This window comes from Myotis myotis, unplaced genomic scaffold (genome assembly GCF_014108235.1).
Source record: "Myotis myotis isolate mMyoMyo1 unplaced genomic scaffold, mMyoMyo1.p scaffold_m19_p_48, whole genome shotgun sequence".
Lineage (NCBI taxonomy): Eukaryota > Metazoa > Chordata > Mammalia > Chiroptera > Vespertilionidae > Myotis > Myotis myotis.
In genome coordinates this window covers 521904-545304 of record NW_023416355.1, presented here as the reverse complement: position 1 = coordinate 545304, position 23401 = coordinate 521904, and the positions used below count along the sequence as shown (strand labels likewise).

The 23401-nt window shown below is 62.4% G+C and overlaps 3 protein-coding genes across 12 annotated transcripts; 2 read left to right on the top strand and 1 right to left on the bottom strand.

The window, feature by feature from the left end:
- Positions 1-9288: 9288 nt before the first annotated feature.
- On the bottom strand, positions 9289-10620 carry LOC118655546 (basic proline-rich protein-like). Its single transcript, XM_036307442.1, has 3 exons — positions 10581-10620; positions 9850-10129; positions 9289-9753 (listed from the first exon to the last, which is right to left on the bottom strand). Exons 1-3 carry the CDS (start codon positions 10618-10620, stop codon positions 9375-9377), a joined length of 699 nt encoding a protein of 232 aa, XP_036163335.1. The 3' UTR covers positions 9289-9374.
- MIB2 (mindbomb E3 ubiquitin protein ligase 2) lies at positions 9463-19412 on the top strand. 9 transcript variants are annotated; one of them, XM_036307584.1, is made up of 22 exons: positions 9478-9601; positions 11709-11753; positions 12204-12258; positions 12710-12817; positions 13100-13369; positions 13435-13606; positions 14427-14533; positions 14633-14827; positions 14949-15091; positions 15174-15281; positions 16186-16290; positions 16405-16567; positions 16651-16784; positions 16875-17023; positions 17104-17260; positions 17337-17497; positions 17596-17722; positions 17810-18043; positions 18390-18568; positions 18654-18835; positions 18920-18985; positions 19087-19412. In XM_036307584.1, exons 5-22 carry the CDS (start codon positions 13123-13125, stop codon positions 19323-19325), a joined length of 2868 nt encoding a protein of 955 aa, XP_036163477.1. In that variant the 5' UTR covers positions 9478-9601; positions 11709-11753; positions 12204-12258; positions 12710-12817; positions 13100-13122; the 3' UTR covers positions 19326-19412. The 9 variants fall into 9 exon arrangements, with proteins under 9 accessions (XP_036163474.1, XP_036163475.1, XP_036163472.1 ...); XM_036307583.1 differs by having other exon boundaries at positions 12204-12276; positions 12568-12817; XM_036307581.1 differs by lacking the exon at positions 11709-11753 and having other exon boundaries at positions 9463-9601.
- Positions 19413-20511: 1099 nt separating this feature from the next.
- On the top strand, positions 20512-23173 carry MMP23B (matrix metallopeptidase 23B). Of its 2 annotated transcripts, XM_036307576.1 has the most exons (8): positions 20514-21129; positions 21360-21541; positions 21622-21761; positions 21837-22004; positions 22320-22484; positions 22563-22673; positions 22771-22897; positions 22968-23173. In XM_036307576.1, the coding sequence occupies exons 1-8, from the start codon at positions 20809-20811 to the stop codon at positions 23140-23142; spliced, it is 1389 nt and encodes a 462-aa protein (XP_036163469.1). In that variant the 5' UTR covers positions 20514-20808; the 3' UTR covers positions 23143-23173. The 2 variants fall into 2 exon arrangements, with proteins under 2 accessions (XP_036163470.1, XP_036163469.1); XM_036307577.1 differs by lacking the exon at positions 22320-22484 and having other exon boundaries at positions 20512-21129.
- The last annotated feature ends 228 nt before the right edge of the window (positions 23174-23401 follow it).

The following is a 23401-nucleotide window of genomic DNA, read 5'->3' as shown; positions in this document are numbered from 1 at the left end:
GGACAGCCGTGGAGCACCCACTCACCCATGGAGCACCCCACCTCACCCTACCCCCAGCCTCACTAGTTCCTGGTCATTTTCCAAAAAGTCCAGGTCAGCACCAGATCTCAAGGCCTCAGAGCCTGAAGCCAAGGGTCAGGCGCACCGCCCCTCCCGGCTCCGCCCAGCACACCTCCTGACCTAGCCTGGAGGGCCCTGACCCCCAAACCAGGCCTCTGCAGCTTGCGGGGACCCTGAACAGGGCCTCCAGGCCTCAGCACCCAGCTTGGGGGTGAAGGCTTGGAGAGGGAGGCCCTCCCCAGCCCTGCCCCTGGCTCCTCTTTTCTCCTCAAGCAGAGAGGGCCCTGGGCTTGGACCCCTGCCCCAGCTTTCGGGGACTCAGGAGCTCCCCCAGGGAAGCAGAAAGTGATGGTGAGCTAGGGACCCTCCTAACCCCACCCGGAACCCCGCGAGGCGTGGGCCAGCTTGCTCACATCGGCTGCAGTGGGAGCCTGAGACAACTGCAGGTGCTCTGCCTGAGGGGAGGGCACCGTGGGCAGAGCAGGGCAGGTGACAGTGCAGGGGTGGGGCGCGGAGTGAGAAGGGGATTCGGGGGTGGGAGCCCCATGCTCTCCATGCCTTAGAGACGCACGTGGAAGTCATGCGGCAGCACCCTGGGGGCGGACCGCTTTCTTCCCGCGTTCTGAGATCACAAACTTTGCGGCAAGCACTGCCCTGGAACAGACGCTTTCTGCAAACGCACAAAGTGTGGGGTGGGGGGGACCCGTCTGGGTCGCTGGGATCAGCATCCTGGGCGTTCAGGTCGCCTCCGGGGGCGCGCAGCTGCGGGCGGGCGGCGACCGCCACCTGCCGGCCGCGTGGAGCACAGTTCGCCTCGGCTCCTCTTCGCTCTCAGGAATGTCCCGAGGGGTCTTGCCTTTGAAAGTGCAGCAAGAACTCTCCATTTTACAACGCTTTCTGTCCTCTTCGTGCCCTTGGATCGTCTTCTCTCTCTCTCTTTCTTTCTTTCTTTCTTTCTTTCTTTCTTTCTTTCTTCTTTCTCTTTCTTTCTTCTTCTTTTCTTTCTTTCTTTCCCTTCCTTTAGATCTTTTCTTTTTCTTTCTTTTTTCCTCTTCTTTCTTTCTTCTTACTTTCTTTCTTTCTTTTCTTTCTTTCTTCTTTTCTATTTCTTTCTTTATCTCTTTCTTTCTTTCTTTTCTTTTTGTCTTTTCTTCTTTCTCTTTCTATTCTCTTTTCCTTTCTTGTCTCTCTTTCCTTTTCTTTCTTCTTATCTTTTCTCTTTCTTCTTCTTTTCTTTCTTTCTTTCTTTCCTTTCTCTTCTTCGTTTCTTTTCTTCATTATCTTTCCTTTTCTTCTTTCTTGCTTTTTTCTCTTTCTTTCTTTTTCTTATTTTTCTTTTCTTTCTTTTTCTTTTTCTTTCTTCTTGCTTTTCTTTCTTTCGTCTTTTCTGTCTTTTTTTCTTTTCTTTGCTTTTTTTCTTTCTTTCTTTCTTTCTTTTCTTGTCCTTTCTTTTGCTTTCTTTCTTTGTCTTCTTTCTTGTCTTTTCTTTCTTCTTTCTTCTTTCTTTTCTTTTCTTTTCTTTTCTTATTCTCTTCTTTCTCTCTTTTCTTTTCTTATCTTTCTCTTTCTTTCTTTCCCTTTCCTTTCTTTTATCTTCTTCTTTCCTTGTTTTCTTCTTTCTTGCCTTTCTTCTTGCTTTCTTTTTTCTTCTTTCCCTTTCTTTTCTTTTTTGTTTTTTTTTTCTTTCTTCTTTCTCTTCTTCATTCTTTTCTTCTGTCCCTTGTCTTTTCTTATCTTTTCTTTCTTTTTTCTTTCTTTTTTCTTTTTTTTTTTTCTTCTATTCTTTTCTCTTTTCCTGTCTTTCTTTCTTGTCTTTTCGTTCTTGTCTTTCTTCTTTCCTTTCTTTCTTTTCTTCTTTTCTTCTTTCTTTCTTCTTTCATCTTTTTTTCTTTCTCTCTTGTCTTCTTTCTTCTTTTCTTTCTCTTTCTTTTTCTCTTCTTTTCGTTTCATTCTTTCTTTCTTACTTTTACTTCCTTCATCTTTTCTTTCTTTTCTTTCTTTCTTATTGCTTTTCTTTCTTTTTTCTTTTCTGTCTTTTTTTCTTTTCTTTGCTCTTTTTTCTTTCTTTCTTTCTTTCTTTACTTGTCCTTTCTTTTTCTTTCTTTGCTTTCCTTTCTTTCGCGTTCTTTTTTTCTTTTTCTTGCCTTTTCTTTCTTCTTTCTTTTTTCTTTTCTTTTTCTTTCTTTTTCTTTCTTTTCTTTCTATCTTTTCTTTTCTTTCTTTTAAATTCTTTCATTTGCTTTTCTTATTCTTTTTCTTTCTTATCTTTTTCTTATCTTTTCTTTCTTTTTTTCTTTCTTTTCTTCTTTCTTTTCTTTCTTTCTTATCTTCTTTTTCGTTCTGTCCCTTATCTTTTCTTATCTTTTCTTTCTTTTTTCTTTCTCTTTTTCTTTCTTTTCTTTCTTCTTTCTTTTCTTTCTTTTGTCTTTGCTTTCTTGCCTTTTCTTTCTTTTCTTTCTTCTTTCTTACTTTCTTTTCTTTCTTTTCTTTCTTTCTTTCTTTCTTTCTTTCTTTCTTTCGTTTCTTTCTTTTTTTCTTATTCTTTCTTTCTTTCTTCCTTTTCTTTTTTTCTTTCCTTCTTTCTTTCTTTCGTTTCTCTCTCTTTTCTTTCTTTCGTTTCTTTCTTTCTTTCTTTCTTTCTTTTCTTTTCTTTCTTTCTTTCTTTTCTTTCCTTTCTTTCTTTCTTTCTTTCTTTCTTTCTTTCTTTCTTTCTTTCTTTCTACAGAGAGGAAGGGAGAGGGATAGAGAGTTAGAAACATCGATGAGAGAGAAACATCGATCGGCTGCCTCCTGCACACCCCGCATTGGGGATGTGCCTGCAACCCAGGTACATGCCCTTGACCGGAATCGAACCTGGGACCCTTCAGTCCGCAGGCCGACGCTCTACCCACTGAGCCAAACCAGCTAGTAGGGCCATCTTCTCTCTTTCTTATCAATCGGTGCTGCCTCAGCCTTTTGCAAGTTGCAAAGAGTTCCAGTTTCTGGCCTCTGGCGTTGCCTGTGACGATTCAGCCAGACAAAGATGCCTGGCTTTGGGCTCTGTCCTTCCTGGATTTGAGGTTCAGGTGTGTAGGAGGTCTTCCCAGTCTGGAGGCCCAAGAGCACATGTCCCCCGGGCCCCAGTACTTAAGCGGCTTGTTGTATGTATTTATCTGTTTATTCTGCACCTAAGTTTGGGTCCCAGAGACATGTTTCCAGGAAAGGCAGGTGAGACTCCAGCCTGAACAGAGGTCTGGCTGGCAGTCTGAACTCACCCCTGCCTTGGGCAACGCGGCCATGTGTCCAGGCCCTGGCCTTCGACCCTAGGGAGTGTGTGTGTGTGTGTGTGTGTTGGGGGGAGGGGTCCTTTCCCACACTGCTGCCCAGCTGGACGGCCCTGGGTGCGCATGTCTCAGCCCCCCTTCTCGGGGTCCTTATCTGTGAGCCGGGTCGACAGTACCGCCTGGCTGCTCGGGCTGAGTGAGGATTGCCTGTGAAAACACGTGCCTGGTACTTAGCGAGCACTGCAGTGATGCTGTTTATTGAACTTGAGAGGATTACAGACGGAATAGACTGAGAAGAGGGAGGTAAACTGGAAATCTGCACTCTGTGGGTTGGGGCCGGCAGGCTCCCTTCCCGAATCTGGTTCCGGAAGGAAGCCTGGCAGACGGGCACCCTGGGAGGGAAAAGGGCGGCCCTGAGGAAACATTCACCAGGTCGCCCACACCGCCACCGCAGTGGCCTAGGGATGCTGAGCCCTGCGCAGGTGAGCAGGGCGCCCACCCAGCTGTTAAGGGCCGAGACTGCCATTGTCCCCAATGTCCATTCCTCCTTTCTTTCTTAGTGATTTCACCACTAGCTTGCCTGGGTAGGTCGCCTGAAAAACTACACATCCCAGCTTCCCTTGCAGCTGTGTGTGCGCCAAGTTCTGGCCGATGGGATGCCAGTGGTAGATGTATCTCCCAACTCATCCTTCTGGAGTCCCCTGTGGAGTCCCCAGCCCTGGACCACCTCTACCTGAGAGAAGACCCAGCCTCTGTCTTGTTTCAGACACTTTTATTGGAAGGTTTTCTGACACTGTCCGTGGGGCTTGATCCTCCCTAACACAGTGTCTCGCTCTCAGATTGCAACAGGGAAAGAAGGCTCGCCAGACATTCGAGGAAAGCTTCCACCTGGAAGTGGACAGACCAGAGCAAATGGAGAGAAGGAACCGGGATGGGAGAGCCAACACAGAGAGCAGGAGAAAGGCTTTGAAGAATCTATAATTAAACTAAAGTGAGAAAAATGCACGTATGAAGAACGTCTGTGTGTGTGGAATCAGGGAGAGTAAACATGAACTCAGAAAGGGAAGAGATGAGAGCCCGATGTGTGTTTCCAAACCATCCAGCAACTCTCCAGGTCTCAGCAGACACTGACCAGTGTCCTACAATTTAACTAAAACAAATTTGTAGGGGGGTAAGAGATCAACCAAAGGACTTGTATGCATGCATATAAGCATAACCAATGGACATAAGACACTGGGGGATGGGGAGGCTAGGGGACTGTCTAGGGCGGGGGGGAGGGGAATGGACACATATGTAATACCCTTTGTATTACTTTAAGCAATAAAAAAATAAAAAAAAATAAGGGAAAAAAAATAAAACAATCAACAAACGACAAGTGCTGGAGAGGATGTGGAGAAAAAGGAACACTTGTGCACTGCTGGTGGGAATGCAGACTGGTGCAGCCACTATGGAAGACAGTATGGAGTTTCCTTAAAAAACTGAAAATGGAACTCCCATTTGACCCTGTGATCCCACTTCTAGGAATATATCCCAAGAAACCAGAAACACCAATCAGAAAGGATATATGCACCCCTATGTTCATAGCAGCACAATTCACCATAGCTAAGATCTGGAAACAGCCTAAGTGCCCATCAGTAGATGAATGGATTAGAAAACTGTGGTACATCTACACGATGGAATACTATGCTGCTCTAAAAAGGAAGGAACTCTTACCATTTGCAACGTCATGGATGGAACTGGAGAGCATTATGCTAAGTGAAATAAGCCAGTCAATGAAGGAAAAATACCACATGATCTCACTCATTCATGGATAATAGAGACCATTATAAACTTTTGAACAATAATAGATACAGAGGCAGAGCTGCCTCAAACAGATTGTCAAACTGCAGCAGGAAGGCTGGGGAGGGTTGCGGGGCAGGAGGTAGGGGGGTAAGAGATCAACTAAAGGACTTGTATGCATGCATAGAAGCATAACCAGTGGACATAAGACATTGGGGGATAGGGGAGGCTAGGGGACTGTCTAGGGCGGGGGGATAAAATGGACACATATGTAATACCCTTTGTAATACTTTAAGCAATAAAAAAATAAATAAATAAATAAATAAAAAATAAAATAAAACAAATTTGTAGGCCCTGGCGGGGTAGCTCAGTGGGTTAGAGCGTCATCCCAGTACTCCAAGGTTGTGGGGTTCGCCTCTGGTCAGGACACATACTAGAATCAACCAACAAATGCATAACTAAATGTAACGACAAATTGATGTTTTTCTCTCACAAATCAATAACAATTTTTTTTTAACAAAAATGAATTAAGGAGCCCAGTTGGCATGGCTCAGTGATTGAGTGTCGACCTATGAACCAGGAGGTCATGGTTCAATTCCCGGTCAGGGCACATGCCCAGGTTGCGGGCTCGATCCTCAGTGGGGGACATGCAGGAGGCAGCCGATCAATATTCTCTCTCATCATTGATGTTTCTATTCCTCTCTCTTTCTCTTTGAAATCAATAATATATATATACATACATATATATATACATATATATATATATATGTATATATATATGTATTTAAAAAAAACAACTCCCAAGTAGATGGACATGAGCCTCTGGGATGAAAAAGACAACTGTGTGTGTAGATCCATGGGTAGAAAGGTCCACATCGAGGTGTACTGTGACACTTGGCAACACTGAGGATAAAGATAAGATCCTAAACGCTTTCTCAGAGAACAAATATATCCCATACAAATCGTTAGGAATTAGTATGGCTTTAGAGTTTTCAACTGCGGCCCTGGCAGCTGAAGGAAAAAAAAAAACACCACCTGACTTCAAATACCTTGAAGGAAAAGCATTTCCAACCTAGAATTCTATACCCTGCCAAACTATCAGAGTGAGAGTAGAATAAACACACTTCAGATATGGACCCTTCCCAGGAAGCTACTAGAGGTTGACTTCAGTAAAACGAGAGAGCAGACCAAGGAGGGGGTCAGCACAGATTCCAGGAAACGGACTCAGCACAGGGAAAGGCCGAGTCAGCAGGATGACTAGAGAAAGCACAAGATGACAGCTATGCATGGTCTCGGAAGCAATCAGTCTGGATTGGAGTAGGAGGACGTGGCCGGGGGGTGGGGTGGGGGGGCGGGCTCTAGAGAGAGGTCTCCAGGAATTAAATAGAATGTGTCTGAGCCTTTGGAAAATGTTATCAATAGGCGTGTGGCAAAGATGTTAGAGCCTTGGGAAAAAATTAGGTATGAGTTAGTAAAATTCTAGGCATAAGAAAAACACTAAGGCAAAAACAGAAAAGAAAAAAGACCAGGTATTAACTCAAAAGAAAAAGAAATTACTGTGTAAGAACGGAGGCAGGGTTGTATGCAATAACAGGTAGCAGAGCAGCCAGCACCGGACAGGTGATATAATCCTAATGGGTAGGGGGGTCACGTGGCCATGGCGGGGGGGGGGGGGGCGCGGAGGTGGCGGGGTTGTTTGGAGATCAAGTTCTCACTGACTATCTGGAAGTCCACAGAAATGTCTAAACACAAGGGAATAGCAGCTTCTGCTTTAGAAACATGGAGGTTCCTGTCGCAGGAAAAGCCCCAAGAGTTGAAAGGATTGGCCTCTGCGGAGCACACGAGAGACAGTGACTTTTACGATGTCCTCCGTTCTGCGTGAATTAAAGCCCTGCACTGGCGTTACTTTGATTTTACAACAAGAGTTGCCGTGACCACGCCTCATCTCAGCGTCCCAAGGGCCGGGGTGGTCAAAGATGCTGCAGACACCCCGGCATCCGCAGCCTCCGTCTCCCCGGCAACGGAACGCGTCTCCGAACCCTAGAGCGCCACGTAGGGTCGGCGAGGGCGACCCGCCCATCCGTGACGCACTTCCGGTTCAGCCCCCGCCCCAGGGCGGAAGAGCTTGACCCCTGGTCCGCGCGCTGCCCGGATTGGATACTCGGGCTTTGGTCCCCTGGTGCCCAGTTCCGTCCCCGCGCGTGCTCGGCCCTGGTGACCCCGACCCCTTCCCATTCGGGCACACGCCGCTCGGCCCCTGCCCCCGGCGGGCGTGGCGACAGTCCCTGAGGCCACCGCAGTCCTCTGACGTGCGTCCCACGCTGCCCAACGCGAACGCGCCCAGCGTCCGCGGCGGTGCAGAGCCAAGCTGGAGCCCCAGCTCTTCCCGGGGAAGCAGGCCTCTTCCCATCGTTGCGGGACCTGGGGTCCCTCTGTCACCCCTGTCCGCTCGTCCGCAGCTCCCCCAGCAGCCGGAGCGTCAGCGCCGCCGCGGGGCCTCCTGGGAGTTGTGGTTCAGACCCGCCCCCGCTCCCGGCGCCGGCGGGCTGTGGACTACAACTCCCGGCAGGCCGTGCGGCGGCCCCAGGAGCCCGAGCGCTGGGGGCTTCGGCAGCCGCTGCCGGTGGGCGCGGGCGCAGTGACGGGGTGGCCCGGCGGGCCGGTGCTGAGGAGCTGAGGGGCCGCGGGCCGGCCGGCGGCTGACAGACTCCGGCTCCTCAGGTCCCCGAGCTCCCGCCGCGGGACGCAAACTTCCGGGCAAGTGGAGGGGTCGGCGGTGGTGGCCCCGCGGCCGGGGCCGGGGTCAGTCCACCGCCCGGGGCCTGGGCGACTTCCCGAGGAAGGAGATGGAATGACAGGGGGTGGGGCGGCCCCGGGAGGGCGAGGCGGGGTCCGCCTCGGGGTGGGCGCCGGCCCCGTCCTGTCCTGTCCTGTCCTGTCCAGCCCGCCCGGCGCGGCGCCCCCGCTGCCCCCTGCGGGCGGGCGCCGGCGGCCAGGGCGCAGTGCGGGGCCCTGACGTCTGCAGGGCCGCGGCTGCCCGCCCCCCGGCTCCGCTCCAGGCGGCCCCGGACCGCAGGGAGCGCAGCAGGACAGGAGGACCCGGGCGCGGCAGGTGGACAGCGCGCAGCCTGGAGCAGACAGCCCGCCCGCCCGCCCGCCGGGTGCTCGCTGCGCCCTCCCGCCGCCGCCGGGTCGGGGCTGGCGCTGAGCTCCGTGCAGGCGCCCGGGTCTCCACGCATCCGGCTGCAGCCCGGCGGCGGGCGGCGGGTGGCGGGCGGCGGGGGCCTGGCCGGCCGGGCAGGTGCGCTCCCGACCGGCTTGCGGGTGGCCGGCCCGGCTTGGCGCCCGCCCCGCGGAGCCGGAGCGGGTCTGCGGGTGCCATGTCAGGGCGCTGCTTGCTTGTGAGTGTGTGTTGGGGAGGGGCCCGGGGAGGCGGTGCTGATAGATGATCCCCGCCGCCCCCCGCGTCCAGAGCCAATTGAAGAAACAGGCGAAGGTGCCAGACAGACTCCCGGCGGGCGCCGCGTGCGGAGCTTGGCAAACCCGGGCCTGCCCGGCGGGCGCCCTGGCCATTCCTCTGTGGCCTGACTATCGCCATCCCAGCCGCCAGCCGCCGGTGCATTGGCGGGGGCGCGAGCCTCGTCTGCAGGCTTCCACCTGCTGGCGCCACCCTGCCCTTCCTTTGCCCCCCCCCCCCCCGCAGGCCTCACGTGGGTCCGGTCTGGGCCCCCCCTCGCCCCGCCCCCCGCAGCCTGTCCACTGTCTCAGCCAGGCTGCCCCCCGACAGGCGCCTGTTGATCGTCCACCCCGGGCGCTGATTGCAGCAGCAGCAGGGCTAAGGGGTGCAGGGAGAGGGGTGGCTGCCTCTGTCCGCCCAACTCCTGGGCAAATGTGATGACCTTTTTTTTAAAAAAAAGTGGTTTAGCCTCCACAGCTTTTACGTTTTTCCCAGTAGAAGGCTCACAAGTAGGGGAACAGCTCACTTGTACACGGTCCGGCGGCCGGTTTGTAAAGAGCTTTGCCCCCGCAGGCCGGCAGCCGACAGAGCGGACCCAGGCCACTTGTCTGGTTGCGATAAAGGCTGCAACTGGGAAACCGCCTTTAAATATGTATTATGTTTATTTATCTCAGAAACAAAAGGAGAGGGAGACGGAGAGAGACATCCATGATGAGAGAGAATCACCGATCGGCTGCCGCCTCCTCGCCCCCCACTGGGGACCGAGCCGCAACCCGGCCCCTGCCCCCACCGGAATCGAACCGTGACCTCCTGGTTCACAGGTGGACGCTCAGCCACTGCGCACGCCGGTGGGGCTGAAACCACCTTTTCATCCATTTTTCTGCAGGCTGGCTGGCCGGCTGCCGGCTGGGGGGGCTGTGGTCTGTGCTGGCGATCGCTCCCGGTTCCCAATAGGACGTCTTGGTGGCTGAGCAAGTTTGAGGCCCAGGAACTGGAAGCGAAATGTCCGGTTCGCTGGCGCGAGGCCGGTGTGTGTTCTGAGGTGAGTTCCGGTTTTGCTGCAGCACGTCTGTCACACGAGTCCTGACGCCCTGGCAGCCTGCGAGTCGTGGCCGACATTCGCAGCGACAGCCTCTGGGTGGGTTTGGGTGCCTGGCCTGTGGCCTCCGGGGCAGCTGGCCGAGCACAGTGTTTCTGGTAAAGGAAGAAAAAGAAATGACTCTGGGTGAAGTCCCCACTGGATGGGGCCCCCTTCCTGGCCCCTCCCGGCTGCTGACCCTCCGCGCGCACCCTGGTGGGGCCTCCCGAGGTGGGGGGTGAACTCGGACCCCAGGACCCGGTGTCAGGTGGAGTCCAGTTGGCCATGTGCTGGGCTCCGGGGTGGACGGTGATAAAGGCCAGGCAGGGACGTGGGTGGAGGAAAGCGGTGGAGAAGCCTGGAGCGCGCCCGGCTCGCCTCGCGAGGGGCCTCCGGTGCTGTGCTGAGGCGCTTCTGAGGCCGGGGGGCCGGGCGCCCCATCGCTGTGGCAGGTGTGGAGGAGGGGGCAGCGGGCAGGCGTTGCTGGAGGCCCTGCTCAGGCTCCAGGTGATGCCACGCTGAAGCGGAGGGCAGACCCCAAGACCCCAGGGTGGGGTGTGGAGGGGCAGTGACAGAAAGGCTCTCAGGCCGCGGGGGCCCCAGAACAGGACCCTCCTCTGTTCTCCACTGTCCTCAAGGGGTGTTGGTCTGGGCAAAAGAGGTGAGGGGTGGGGGGGACCCACGGTTAGTGCCCCGACCTGGGGTGTCACATGTGGGCTCCCGAGAGGGTCAGCCCTGGGAGGGGGGTGGTTTCCTGGCCGGGGCTGGAGAACTGTCTGCTGAGCTAAAAATACCGGGTGTGAAGACATCAGGTACTGGCCGCAGGCGCCCTGGAAACCCTACCCCGCGGCCCACAGGCAGCCATTCGCCAGCCGAGTGAGGCCTGGCCCTGATTTCACGGGTCCTGCCAGGCCCCCCACCCCACTCTCCATTCTCTGCCCACCCTTGAGGGCAGGGCCCTGCTTGGGTTGCCCCTGCCCCATGGCTTGATGGTCCTGCAGCACATGGCGGGGACCCGGAGGCCAGTAGACAGGCAGGTGTGGCTACCCGCAGGCTGGGGCCGAGCCCCCAGGGCATGCCACCCTGTCTGGCCACAGCACTGGCTAATGGCACTGGGGTCCTTTCCTGCCTGAGTTATTTTTTTAAAAAAATAAATAAATTGTTATTGATTTCAGAGAGGAAAAGAGAGAGAGAGAGAGAAACATCAGTGATGAGAATCATAGATCGGCTGCCTCCTGCACGCCCCCTACCGGGGATCGAGCCCACAACCCGGGCATGTGCCTTGATCAGAATCGAATCCGAGACCCTTCAATCCTCAGGCGGACGCTCTATCCACTGGGCCACACCAGTTAGGCTGTCTGAGTTCTTTCTCTCGGGGTGGGGCCAGTTTCTGGGCTCTGCAGTGGGGAAGCCTCTGCCAGCAGGAGCGTCAGCTGGGCCCAGGCGTCCACCCTTGCCTGTCGCTGTGGAAAGAGGCCGCCCTGTCCAACTGCAGCTCAGCAGGTGCATCGGGCGGGGAGGGTGTGAGGGCCACCCCCAGGCTGGTGCTGCTCAGCCGGAGTCAGAGCGGGCGGCAGCTGCTGGTGGAGGCCCTGAGGCCACATGTGGTGGCCGGCCATGCCCGACTGCCACGGTGGCCGCCCAGGACCCTCCCCCTTGCCTGGTGCTGGCACCAGGCCCAGTCGGAGGTTCTCACGGGTCACTCTTGATGTGGGCCCTTTGGCTGCAGCGGCCTGGGGGCTGTGCTCCTGGCTGGAGCCCGCAGCAGCCTGGGGCCTGGGCGGTCATCTTGGTGGAGATCACAGGGGAGGGCAGGACAGGCGGCAGGGGCGTGGCCCAGGGGGCGAGCTCCGGGCAGACCAGCAGGGAGTGGCTTTTCCGGGGAAAGGCTCCTCATCAGTTGTCGGTCAGAGGGGTTCGTCGTTTTCAAAACGTCCCCCTGTTTGTGGAAGCCCCGGAGGTCCCGGCAGGGGAGGAAGGCGCCCCCACAGGGACCCTGCCCGCGAGGAAGGGGATTGGCTGAGCAGCTCGTACCCCTGAGACTACGAAGGTTCTGTGCTTGGACCCTCAGGCTGCGCACGGACCCAGGACCCTGCCCACCCTGTGCTGGATGCAGGTCTCAGAGTGGGTGGGGCAGAGGGTGGGCCCCTGCTGCTGGCTGGAGCAGGAGTCGGGCAGGGAAGCCTGGCCACTGCCTCTCCTCACTGCCCGTCAGCGGCCTCAGCCGGGAGGTGTTCCCTGAGCTGGCCAGGCCTGGAGGGCCGAGTGTCGGGCTGGGGGTGCCGCAGAGCCAGGCCCGGGAGCAGGGCCGGGGGGCGGGGGATGTGGCCTCCCTCCCTGGACTGGCCTCAGTGCCCAGTGCTGGGCAGTTGCCCGACTGCACCTTGGCTGCACCCAGCCCTGCCCTGGTGCCCACCACGCCTCCCCCTGCAGAGCCCTGACCCCACGTGAGGTCTGCGCACCCCACAGGCACACTCCCCGGAACGGAGTGGTGGCCGCCTCACCTCCCAGGGGCCCCTCAGCCTCTCCTGCAAGTCCCGAGGCTTCTCTCTCAACTGTCTTCCAGGCCTTCGTGTTGCGCAAGAGCCTCTGGAGGTGCGTGTAGTGGGGCACAGGCCACGGTGAGCCCAGCGTTCCCGGTGAGCAGGCATGTATCTACTTGCAGGTCAGGGGTAGCACCTCCCTGGCCCTGGGCCCCCAGGGCCACTCTGCCTCTGCCTCCGCCCCCCCGCCCCCCTCCCCCCTCTAGCGCCTGCATTTGCTTGTCCTGTTGGTGGCCTTTCTGTAAACGGGGCCGTGGCGGGCACACACCGCGAGCAGCGGCCTGGCGACCGGCCCGTGTGGTTTGGCTGTTGGGGGGCCCGCGGTCCAGTGTTTTCTCTGGGGTGTCTGCTCTGCTCGCTGAGGTGGGTGCCCTTTTCACGGGGCAGGTGCGAGCCCTTCGCGGGACGAGCTGACTGCAAACCGGCGGCTGGGCCCTGCCCTTTCAGTCTCTGGTGTCCCCGGGGGCAGCCGTTCTGGCGGCAGCGCCGTCCACCCGTCAGTCACTGCACCGTCTGTTTGCTCCATCAGCTTTGCTGTCTTACCTTCCACTGCTGCCTGGAGCCAAGTCCACGCGATCGTGAACACCCAGCACTGGGCCTCCTAGTGGCCACGTGCTGAGGGGACCTCCCCTGCCAGGTTTGTCCCCTGGTCCCAGGGGTCCACGTCCTCTCCTGGGGGTACCCCCCACCCGAGTCACCACAGGGCGAGTCTCGGGGCAGCTGGAGGGACCCTTCAAGGGGCCCACCCACGCCCAGGACGTGCCACGCCCACCGTCAGGCTGCTCTCCCCGGCTGCCCCCACCCCTCCGTGGGCTACGGGCCTCCTGCGGTCCCCAGCCCGCATGTCCACCACGCTTCTCCCCGCACCCGGCTTTCCCTGGCAGCCCCACTGTGGCCTGAGGGTGCCCTCTGCCTGCAGGTCCCGGAGCAGCGCCGCCCACCATGGACCCAGACCCCCAGGCGGGCGTGCAGGTGGGCATGCGCGTGGTGCGGGGCGTGGACTGGAAGTGGGGCCAGCAGGACGGCGGCGAGGGCGGCGTAGGCACGGTGGTGGAGCTCGGCCGCCATGGCAGCCCCTCGACCCCCGACCGCACCGTGGTCGTCCAGTGGGACCACGGCACCCGCACCAACTACCGCGCGGGCTACCAGGGTGCGCACGACCTGCTGCTCTACGACAACGCCCAGATCGGTGCGTGCGCGGGCCGGGCGGGGGGCGGGGCACGCCCACCCCCCCTGACCCTGCCCCGCCCCCAGGCGTGCGGCACCCCAACATCATCTGTGACTGCTGCAAGAAGCACGGGCTGCGGGGCATGCGCTGGAAGTGCCGCGTCTGTGCGGACTACGACCTGTGCACGCAGTGCTACCTCAACAACAAGCACGACCTGGCGCACGCCTTCGAGCGCTACGAGACGGCCCACTCCCGCCCGTGAGTCTGCGCCCCTGCCGCCAGGCTGACGCGGTGCAGGCGACCCTGGCCAGCGCCTCCGACACCGACAGCCCTCGGCCCAGGGCCGGAGCTGCCTCTGCTCACTTCCCCAGGGGCAGGGCAGGCCTTTCTGGGCCATTTCCCTGAAGAATGGCCGAGTCATGGTCACTCTGGCCTCCGTCCGCTGGGGAAGGCGACCATGTCCACTGAGCAGGTGGTGCCATGGTCCTGGTGCCACCCCCAGAGCCAGGCGTGGCTCCCCAGTGTAGCCATGGCGGGCACTGAGGTGGCCTGTGGCCTGTGTGGCCCTGCAGCCAGCATCCTCTGTGGAGGTCCTGGGCTTGGCAGTGGGCAGCCCACGCTGGGCCAGCCCCAAGGCACACGGGGCAGGAGCTGTGGTCTGGCTGGGAGCCTCTTTGCTGTGATGGGGTTGAGGGGGCGAGATTACGCTGGGGACAAGGCTGCTGGGTTGGGGGCACCCAGAGAGACCGTCCCTGTTCCCTGTGTCCTTGACACTCACACGCCCACATGTGGCCAGAGACAGCACAGGGTCAGCTGTCTGGGCACCTGTGGCCGAGCCTGCATTGCCTTCCTTCATTGCCCATGCTGGCCCTCCCTGGACCAGGCCCTTGGGGGGGCCTGGGGTGCATCGGGGAGGCCCCTGGAGGAACATGGTCAGCAGGCTCCAGGCCGAGTGTGGAGGGTCCAGAACTGCTGGGCCAGCCGTCCTGGGCCCTGGGCGCAGGGAGCGAGGCTGGGCAGGGCAGAGGCCAGTGCCGTCACCGCCACCGTGCATGGCCCAGGTCACACTCTCTTGCAGGGTCACACTGAGTCCCCGCCAGGGCCTCCCAAGGATCCCATTGAGGGGCATCTTCCAGGGGGCCAAGGTGGTGCGGGGCCCCGACTGGGAGTGGGGCTCACAGGACGGTGAGTGGGGTCCAGGTGGGAGGTGGGGGCTGGGCTGGCATTGGCTGTGGCTGGGCCTCGGGGCACGGGCTTAGCCGGCTGGTGGGGCACTGTTTCCAGGAGGGGACGGGAAGCCAGGCCGAGTGGTGGACATCCGTGGCTGGGACGTGGAGACGGGCCGGAGCGTGGCCAGCGTCACGTGGGCCGATGGCACCACCAACGTGTACCGTGTGGGGCACAAGGGCAAGGTGGACCTCAAGTGTGTGGGCGAGGCGGCCGGCGGCTTCTACTACAAGGACCACCTCCCGAGGCTGGGTAAGGGCCGCCCGGCCGTCCGGCCTGGCTGAACCTGTGTGGGGTGGGCTGGGCTGGGGTCTCTGGGGGTGGGCCCGGGGTGTGGGGGTGCCGCCTGAGCTGGGCCTGCGCCTGCCTCCAGGCAAGCCCGCAGAGCTGCAGCGCCGGGTGAGTGCTGACGGCCAGCCCTTCCAGCCCGGGGACAAGGTCACGTGTCTGCTGGACACAGACGTCCTGAGGGAGATGCAGGAAGGCCATGGCGGGTGGAACCCCAGGATGGCGGAGGTGAGCTTCCCCGCCCGCTAGCCCTGTGCCCTCCCCTCCCCCTTCCCTGGACCCCGAGCCACAGCCTCCACGACCGCCACAGTTCCTGGGACAGACCGGCACCGTGCACCGCATCACCGACCGCGGGGACGTGCGCGTGCAGTTCAGCCACGAGACCCGCTGGACCTTCCACCCGGGGGCTCTCACCAAGGTGCATGGGGGGCGGGGCGAGCCCTGTCCATTCCCTCCACACCCCTCCGTGGACCTGCTCATCCCTGAGGAGGAGGAGAGGGCTTAGGGGGTCCAGGTGTGAAGGGACGGAGGAGGGCCAGGAGCAGCGCTGGCAGCTGGGCAGAGCCCGAGGAAGCCACCACAGCTCCACGGGCAGGAGCCACGTGGTGGCTTTACTTTCTCCCGTGCCCGTGGGTGCTGTGTGGGGAGCGTGTGGGATGGTGATGGTACGGGAAGGCCCAAGGACAGAGGGTGGTGCTTGGCCCACGGCTGCGGGCTGGGAAGGGGCACCTCGAAGCAGGACTTCCCAGCTGGGAGGGGGACGTCCACAGATGGGGGCCCTGGGAAGGAGTGGGTGCCAAGGAGGGGGACGTGCTGTCACCAGCTCAGGACCTGAGGGGCCTCCAAGGACGGTGTGTGGGGTCATGAGACAGTTTAGAGCGAGTCACATGCAGGTGAGGGAACAAGGGGCGGTTTATGGGTGGGGAATGGGCCCTGGTCCGTCTCCTGCTCCGGCCCTGCCCCTGGTCATGCTGGGGCCACACCCCACGCCTTCTGCTCTGGCCATGGCCACGCTGCCTGCTCCCCATCTGTGCAGGACAGGCCTGTCCTGGGTGTCCCACCTGCCGAGAGCTGGTTTCTGTCTGGTCTGGATCCGCTGCTGCCTCTTCAGCTGTCACCCTTGGGGCACAGGGACTGAGCTACCCAAGGCTGCCCTGGTCACCAGTGGCCTTGTCCAGCCAGACCCTTTGGTTGTGTTTCTGGTCAGGGATTAGGGTCAAGTTCAGGCTGGCCTATCCTGTGGAGCTTGATGGGGGTGCCTCCGGCTCCACGACCCTGGGCAGCCACATGGTCAGGGCCCCTCACCGGCCTCTCTCTCTCAGCACCACTCCTTCTGGGCGGGCGACGTGGTGCGGGTCATGGACGACCTGGACACGGTGAAGCGGCTGCAGGCTGGGCATGGCGAGTGGACAGATGACATGGCACCTGTGAGGCCCCCGCCCTCCCCTCCCCCCTTCCCTGTCCTCCCTCCCCTCCCCTCCCCTCCTCCCTGTCCTCCCTCACCCCCAGGGAGACTGGCCTGTGACGCCCCCTCTCCTCAGGCCCTGGGCCAAGTCGGGAAGGTGGTGAAGGTTTTCGGAGACGGGAACCTGCGTGTGGCCGTCGGCGGTCAGCTGTGGACCTTCAGCCCCTCTTGCCTGCTGGCCTATCGGCCTGAAGAGGACGCCAACCTGGATGTGGCCGAGCGCGCCCGGGAGAACAAAAGTGCGGGACCCAGCAGCGGCCGCCTGTGTGGGGGGTGCTGCCCTGGCCCCTGCCTCACCTCGCCCCCTGCCCCTCCCCTGCAGGCTCCCTGAGCGTCGTCCTGGACAAGCTTCGAGCCCAGAAGAGCGACCTGGAGCACCCCGGGCGGCTGGTGGTGGAGGCGGCCCTGGGCAGCGTGGCCCGGGCGCTGGACCTGCTGCGGAGACACCCCGAGCAGGCAGGCTCCTGAACCCACCCTTGTCCCAAGCTTGGCCCCCCCCCAGGGTGGGGAGCAGGGGCCAGGAACTGACCAGCAGTGCTCCCGCAGGTGGACAGCAAGAACCAGGGCAGGACGGCCCTGCAGGTGGCTGCCTACCTGGGCCAGGTGGAGCTGCTGCGTCTGCTGCTGCAGGCCCGGGCGGGCGTGGACCTGCCCGATGACCAGGGCAACACGGCTCTGCACTATGCAGCCCTGGGGTGAGGCCTGGCAGCTCGGTGGGGGCGGGGCCCGCAGTTCTGCCAGTGGGCACAGCACCCTCCCGCCTCCTCTCCATCAGGAACCAGCCCGAGGCGGCCCGCTTGCTCCTGGCTGCGGGGTGCCAGCCCAATGCTCTGAACGACACCCGGAGCACAGCACTGCACGTGGCCGTGCAGAGGGGCTTCCTGGAGGTGGTGAGGGCCCTGTGTGAGCTGGGCTGTGACGTCAACCTGCCAGTGAGTGCGGGGTCCCCTGGTCCTATCCCTGGGGTCAAAGGGCCCTGCCGCCAAGTGACCGCTGGCCCACCGACAGGACGCCCAGGCCAACACGCCCCTGCACTATGCCATCTCCGCGGGCGCCGGCGCCAGTGGCATTGTGGAGGTCCTCACGGAGGTGCCGGGCATTGATGTCACCGCCACCAACAGCCAGGGCTTCACCTTGCTGCACCACGCGTCCCTCAAGGGCCACACGCTGTGAGTTTGGGGTGGGCACACAGCCCGGAGCAGGCGCCCACCACGCTGCTGGGCCACTCTGGGAGCCCCCTCCACCCAGACACCTCCCTGCTCCACAGAGCGGTCAGGAGGATCCTGGCCTGGGCGCGGCACCTGGTGGACGCCAAGAAGGAGGATGGCTTCACGGCCGTGCACCTGGCCGCCCTCAACAACCACCGGGAGGTGGCCCAGATTCTCATCCAAGAGGTGAGGACAGAGCCCTCGCTGCCGGGGTGGGAGTTAGGGTCCACGGCGGCCCCAGGCTAAGTCTGTGCCCCCCCCGGCCCCGCCCAGGGCCGCTGTGATGTGAATGTTCGAAACCGTAAGCTCCAGTCCCCGTTGCACCTGGCCGTGCAGCAGGCCCACGTGGGGCTGGTGCCACTGCTGGTGGATGCTGGCTGCAGCGTCAACGCGGAGGACGAGGAGGGCGACACGGCTCTGCATGTGGCCCTGCAGCGGCACCAGCTGCAGCCCCTGGCGGCCGATGGGGCCCGGGGGGACCCGGGGACTCTGCAGCTGCTGTCCAGGGTGAGCAGGTGTGGGGCTGGGGCTGGAAAGGTGGGCCGTGCACCTGGCTGCAGGACCTGAGTGACTGCCCACTCCCTCTGAGGGTGCTTCCTGGGAGCCAGGCCCTGGGGGGGGGGGGTAGCCCCCAGGTCAGCCGTTTGCAGGAGGTGTTTTCTGTCCCCGTCTCCTAGTGTGGCCAGCATCCCTGTGATTCTGTGCCCCTGAGCAGCCTGGAAAGGGGATGGGGGTGTCTCAGCATTCACCCCTCCCTCAGGGGCTTTCCCTGCCGCCTCCCCTCTGCCCCTGCTTGGGGCAGCTGGTGCTCCCTTGAGGCCTGCCAGCCTTTCCAGCCTCTGTCTGCCCCCAGCTTCAGGCCTCGGGCCTCCCAGCCAGCGCAGAACTGACGGTGGGCGCCGCGGTCGCCTGCTTCCTGGCGCTGGAGGGCGCGGACGTGAGCTACGCCAACCACCGCGGCCGCTCCCCGCTGGACTTGGCTGTGGAGGGCCGCGTTCTCAAGGCCCTGCAGGGCTGTGCCCAGCGCTTCCGGTGAGCCGGGGCTGGGCGTGGTGGGCGTGGTGGGGCGGCACCCCGCGGCCTGGGCCCTGTCAAGCCCCCCCCCCTCCACCTGCAGGGAGCGGCAGGCGGGCGGGGGCGCGGCCCCAGGCCCCAGGCCGGTGCTCAGCACCCCCAGCTCTGCGTCCAACCCGCACGTGGCCGTGCCTGCAGGGCCGGAGGCCGCCGAGTGCCTGGTGTGCTCTGAGCTGGCCCTGCTGGTGCTGTTCTCCCCGTGTCAGCACCGCACTGTGTGCGAGGGTGAGTGCGGGCCCCGGGGGCGCGGGGTGAGGAGGAGGAGGAGGGGGCGGCGCGGCCCCGCCCAACGGCGCCCTCCCCCCGCAGAATGCGCGCGCAGGATGAAGAAGTGCATCAGGTGCCAGGTGCTCATCAGCAAGAAGCTGCGGCCAGGTGGGTCGGTGGGCGGGAGGAGCAAACTCGGGTGCCCCCCCTTCCCCTCCCCCCCACCCTCCGGCTCTAACCCCCACGGCCCGCGCCTAATCCCGCCGCAGACGGCACGGAGGTGGCCAGCGCGGCCCTCGCGCCCGGCCCGCCGCGGCAGCTGGTGGAGGAGCTGCAGAGCCGCTACCGGCAGATGGAGGAGCGCATCACCTGCCCCATCTGCATCGACAGCCACATCCGCCTCGTGTTCCAGTGCGGCCACGGCGCCTGCGCGTCCTGCGGCGCCGCCCTCAGCGCCTGTCCCATCTGCCGCCAGCCCATCCGCGACCGCATCCAGATCTTCGTGTAGCCGCGCCCCTCCCTCCTGCTCTGGGGCCACGTCCACCATCGCCCTCGAGAGCCCCCCGCCCCCGTGTTTTATAAAAAGATTCACGAACTTGGCCGCCTGGTGCCTGTCTTTGGGGCGAGGGGCGCGGGCGGGTCTCGGTTCTTCCCGGACAGAAACACCAGCGGTCCCGCCCCACGCCGCTTGGCCCCTCCGCCCCGAGCCCAGCTGTGGCCTGCGCTTCGGCCAGACGTCCGCCTCACGTGTCCTGCCCGTCCCAGGGCTCCTGGGCCCAGACGCCAGCCACAGGCAGAGAAACCTTACGGGTCCAGGCCGCCTCTCGCGACCCCCGGCCCCTCCCCCCTTCCTCCTGGGCGGGTCCTGGAGACGGGCTTGGGCCACAGCAGGGCCGCTTCTTGCTGAGTTCGGGCCCAGGATAAGCAGGGCGGGGGCGGGGCCCGCAGGGTCCAGGAAGAGGAGAGGGCGGGCGCGGGGCGGGAGGGCGGCTTTGTCGGGCAAATACTTAGCCACGCAGAGGGGACGCTGCTCCAGCTGGGCCCGGCGGCAGCGCTTTCCAAGAACCACCCGAGACGCTCCCCCGGAGCCTGGCGGCTGCTCACCAGGCTCTTGGCGCTGACCCCGCTGGCCGGCGCACCACTGTCACTGGGCTCGAGGCCTGGATGGAGAACGGGGAGGGCCCGGACCCTCGGCCTCGTCTGGCCCAGTCCTCCCACCCCTCTGCCAGCCGACAGCCCCCTCCAGCTCCCAGCCCTCTCCTCCCCCCTCAGTCTACGCGCCCCGCCTCCCGGTTCCCCCAGCCGAGGGGCGCCTTTGCCAACACCCTGCCTGGCTGGCCTCACCCGGGCTCAGTCTGAAGGCCGCCCCGTCGAGTCTTCCGGCCTCAGTGTCTCCCACCTCCCACCCAGGACCACTCCGAATTGGGCCCTGCGCCTGGCTCTGCTGGGAGAGAGCCCAATGGGGGATTTCTAGCTCCCTGCAGCCCCTGCCCCTGCGCACCGCACCCCACATCCCTTATGGGGTCCCTCCGCGAGCCTCTACCAGCTCTCGGTGCGACCCCTGCAGATCCCCCCTCTCCTGGCGCCACCCCCAAGCCGCTATCCCGCCTCTCCCCCCTCAGCTGCCCGGACTCACTTGCCACGTCCCTCCCGCGTATCCCCGCCCCTCTCGAGGGGACCCTGCCCGGCCAGCGCCGGCGGGACGTGTCCTGGGCTGGCCTGGTCGGAGGTTCCACGCCTGGGTCTCATTCCGTGTCCAGGGGGTTGGGGATTCCATTGAGGAAAAAACCTCCAGTCACTCAGCCCCAGCCCGTTTGGGGCCCCAACTGACCGTCCCTGCTGGATGCTGAGCCCCTGGCGTCTGTCCCTCCCTGACAGCCGGGTATCTTCTTGCGTCTCTCCCACCCACACCCCCCGCCCCAGCGTCCCCGCCCAGCAGGCCCTGCCCCGGCCACCGATCGGCAGGCCGGGGTCCCGGCGCCAACAGCGGGATGGCCAGCTGGTTCCCTTCAGGGGTGGCCGCCCCCGCCTCCCCACCCCCACGCCGGGGCTGTAATCCGAGCCGCTTCGGCGCCTCCCCCAACTCCTCCCGCGCCTGCGGTCCCCGCAGCCCACGCGCCCGGAGCCCCCACAGCAAGTCCGCAGGCGCCATGGCCCGCGGGGCCTGCGTCCCCTGGGCGTCGTCGGGGGCCCGCGCGCAGGCCGGCTGGTGGGGGGCCGTGCTGGGCGCCCTGTGCCTGCTGCCCGTGCTCCTGCTGCTGGTCCGGCTGGGGGCCCTGCCGGCTGCCCGGCCCGCCTCAAGCGCAGCGCAGGTGAGTCCCTCCCGGCGCCAGGGACAGCGCAGGAGTCCGAGTGTCCTCGCGTCCGCGGCGCCCAGTGGATGGGGGTGGGGGACAGCATCCCTCCAGCTCCGCCTACTCTGACCCGGCTGGTTCTCAAGCCCTTTTCCTTTCGGGCTGTAAAGGCGCTTGGGGTGGAAAATCAGGCAGCGCTCCCCCACCTCCTTCACTCACGCCCGTCTCTTCCTCGCGTTTTGCATCAGGCAGCCCCTGATGCCTCCTCGGAGCACTTGCTTCCTTTGAAGGAAGACGCCGCCGCGCCCCACCCCGCGGGTGTCCTCACCACCCCGGGGCCCGGTCCGCTGCTCCCCCAGGCGCCCCGCAGACGCCGCTACACGCTGACCCCGGCCAGGCTGCGCTGGGACCACTTCAACCTCACATACAGGTGCGACTCTGGCCTGGGGGTGGGGGTGGGGGGCGCGGCAGCAGCCCCGCCGCCAACCCTAACCTTGACCCCCACCCCAGGATCCTCTCCTTCCCGCGGAATCTTCTGAGTCCCAGCGAGACCCGGCGGGGCCTGGCCGCCGCCTTCCGCATGTGGAGTGACGTGTCCCCCTTCAGCTTCCGCGAGGTGGCCCCAGAGCAGCCCAGTGACCTCCGAATAGGTGAGTGCCGCGCCCCCGCCTCCCGCTCCTCGCCCGCCGCCCGCCCCCGCCCCGCCTCAGCCCTGTGCTCCATAGGCTTCTACCCGGCCAACCACACCGACTGCCTGGTGTCCGCGCTGCACCACTGCTTCGACGGCCCCACGGGCGAGCTGGCCCACGCCTTCTTCCCCCCGCACGGCGGCATCCACTTCGACGACAGCGAGTACTGGGTCCTGGGCCCCACGCGCTACAGCTGGAAGAAAGGTGACGGCGGCCGGCCCCCTGGGGGACCCTCCGCACCCTGGGGTCCCGGTGGAGGGCTGGGGGCAGGGCTGGATTTGGGGTGAAGCAGGCAGGGAGGGGGCGGCTGTGAGGAGGCCACAGGCCTGAGTTCCGGGAGTTCTGGGCCTCTAATCCCCACTCCGAGCGGAGCTGAATTCCTGGGGGTGAGCTCACCGCTGCGCGGCCGGCCGGGAACCTCTCATCTGCCCGAGGCTCCTGCCCTGCAGACGGGGGCGCAAGGAAGGGGCCGGGGCGGTGGGCGGCCGGGCCCCAGGCGCTGACCGGCGGGGCCTGCAGGCGTGTGGCTGACCGACCTGGTGCACGTGGCGGCCCACGAGATCGGCCACGCGCTGGGCCTGATGCACTCGCAGCACGGCCGCGCGCTCATGCACCTCAACGCCACGCTGCGCGGCTGGAAGGCACTGTCGCAGGATGAGCTGTGGGGGCTGCACCGGCTCTACGGTGGGTGCCTGCGGCGGCTGCGGGCCGGGGGCGGGCGGGGCGCGGGGCAGGCCCTGAGGCCAGGCCGCCCCCCTGTAGGCTGCCTGGACCGGCTGTTCGTGTGCGCGTCCTGGGCGCGGAGGGGTTTCTGCGACGCCCGCCGGAGGCTCATGAAGAGGTTGTGCCCCAGCAGCTGCGACTTCTGCTACGGTGCGGCCGGTCCCAGCCTGGCCCGGGCGGGGCGGGGCGGGGCGGGGCTGGGCGGGGTGCTGACCGGCCCCTCTCTCCCTCCCTCCCTCCCGCGCAGAGTTCCCCTTCCCCACGGTGGCCGCCACCGCGCCGCCCCCCAGGACCAAAACCCGGCTGGTGTCGGAGGGCAGGAACGTGACCTTCCGCTGCGGCCAGAAGATCCTGCACAAGAAAGGCAAAGTGCAGTGAGTGACCCGGCCGGGGTGAGGGGCGGCGGGCTGGGGTCCCCCCACTCAGCCTCCCCGCCCCCCGCAGCTGGTACAAGGACCAGGAGCCGCTGGAGTCCTCCTACCCCGGGTACCTGGCGCTGGGCGAGGCGCACCTGAGCATCATCGCCAACGCCATCAACGAGGGCACCTACACCTGCGTGGTGCGCCGGCGGCAGCGCGTGCTCACCACCTACTCCTGGCGCGTGCGCGTGCGCCCCTGAGCGCCGGCGCTGATAAAGGTTTTCTCTCTGACGTCTCCGCGCCCTTTCTTGGGGGGTGGGGCCCTCTAGACCTGGCCCCTTAGGATCTGGGGTGCCTGGGGCCAGGCCCAGTCCAGTCAGAGCAGGAGCTGGAGGCAGGGAGAGGCCGTCCCACGTGGGGCCAGAGACCAACCATGTGGTCCCCGACTGTGGGGCCAGGGCCAGCGCAGGGCCAGACACAGCAGCGCTCCCTCCAACATTTCACGGCATCTTGAAAGGT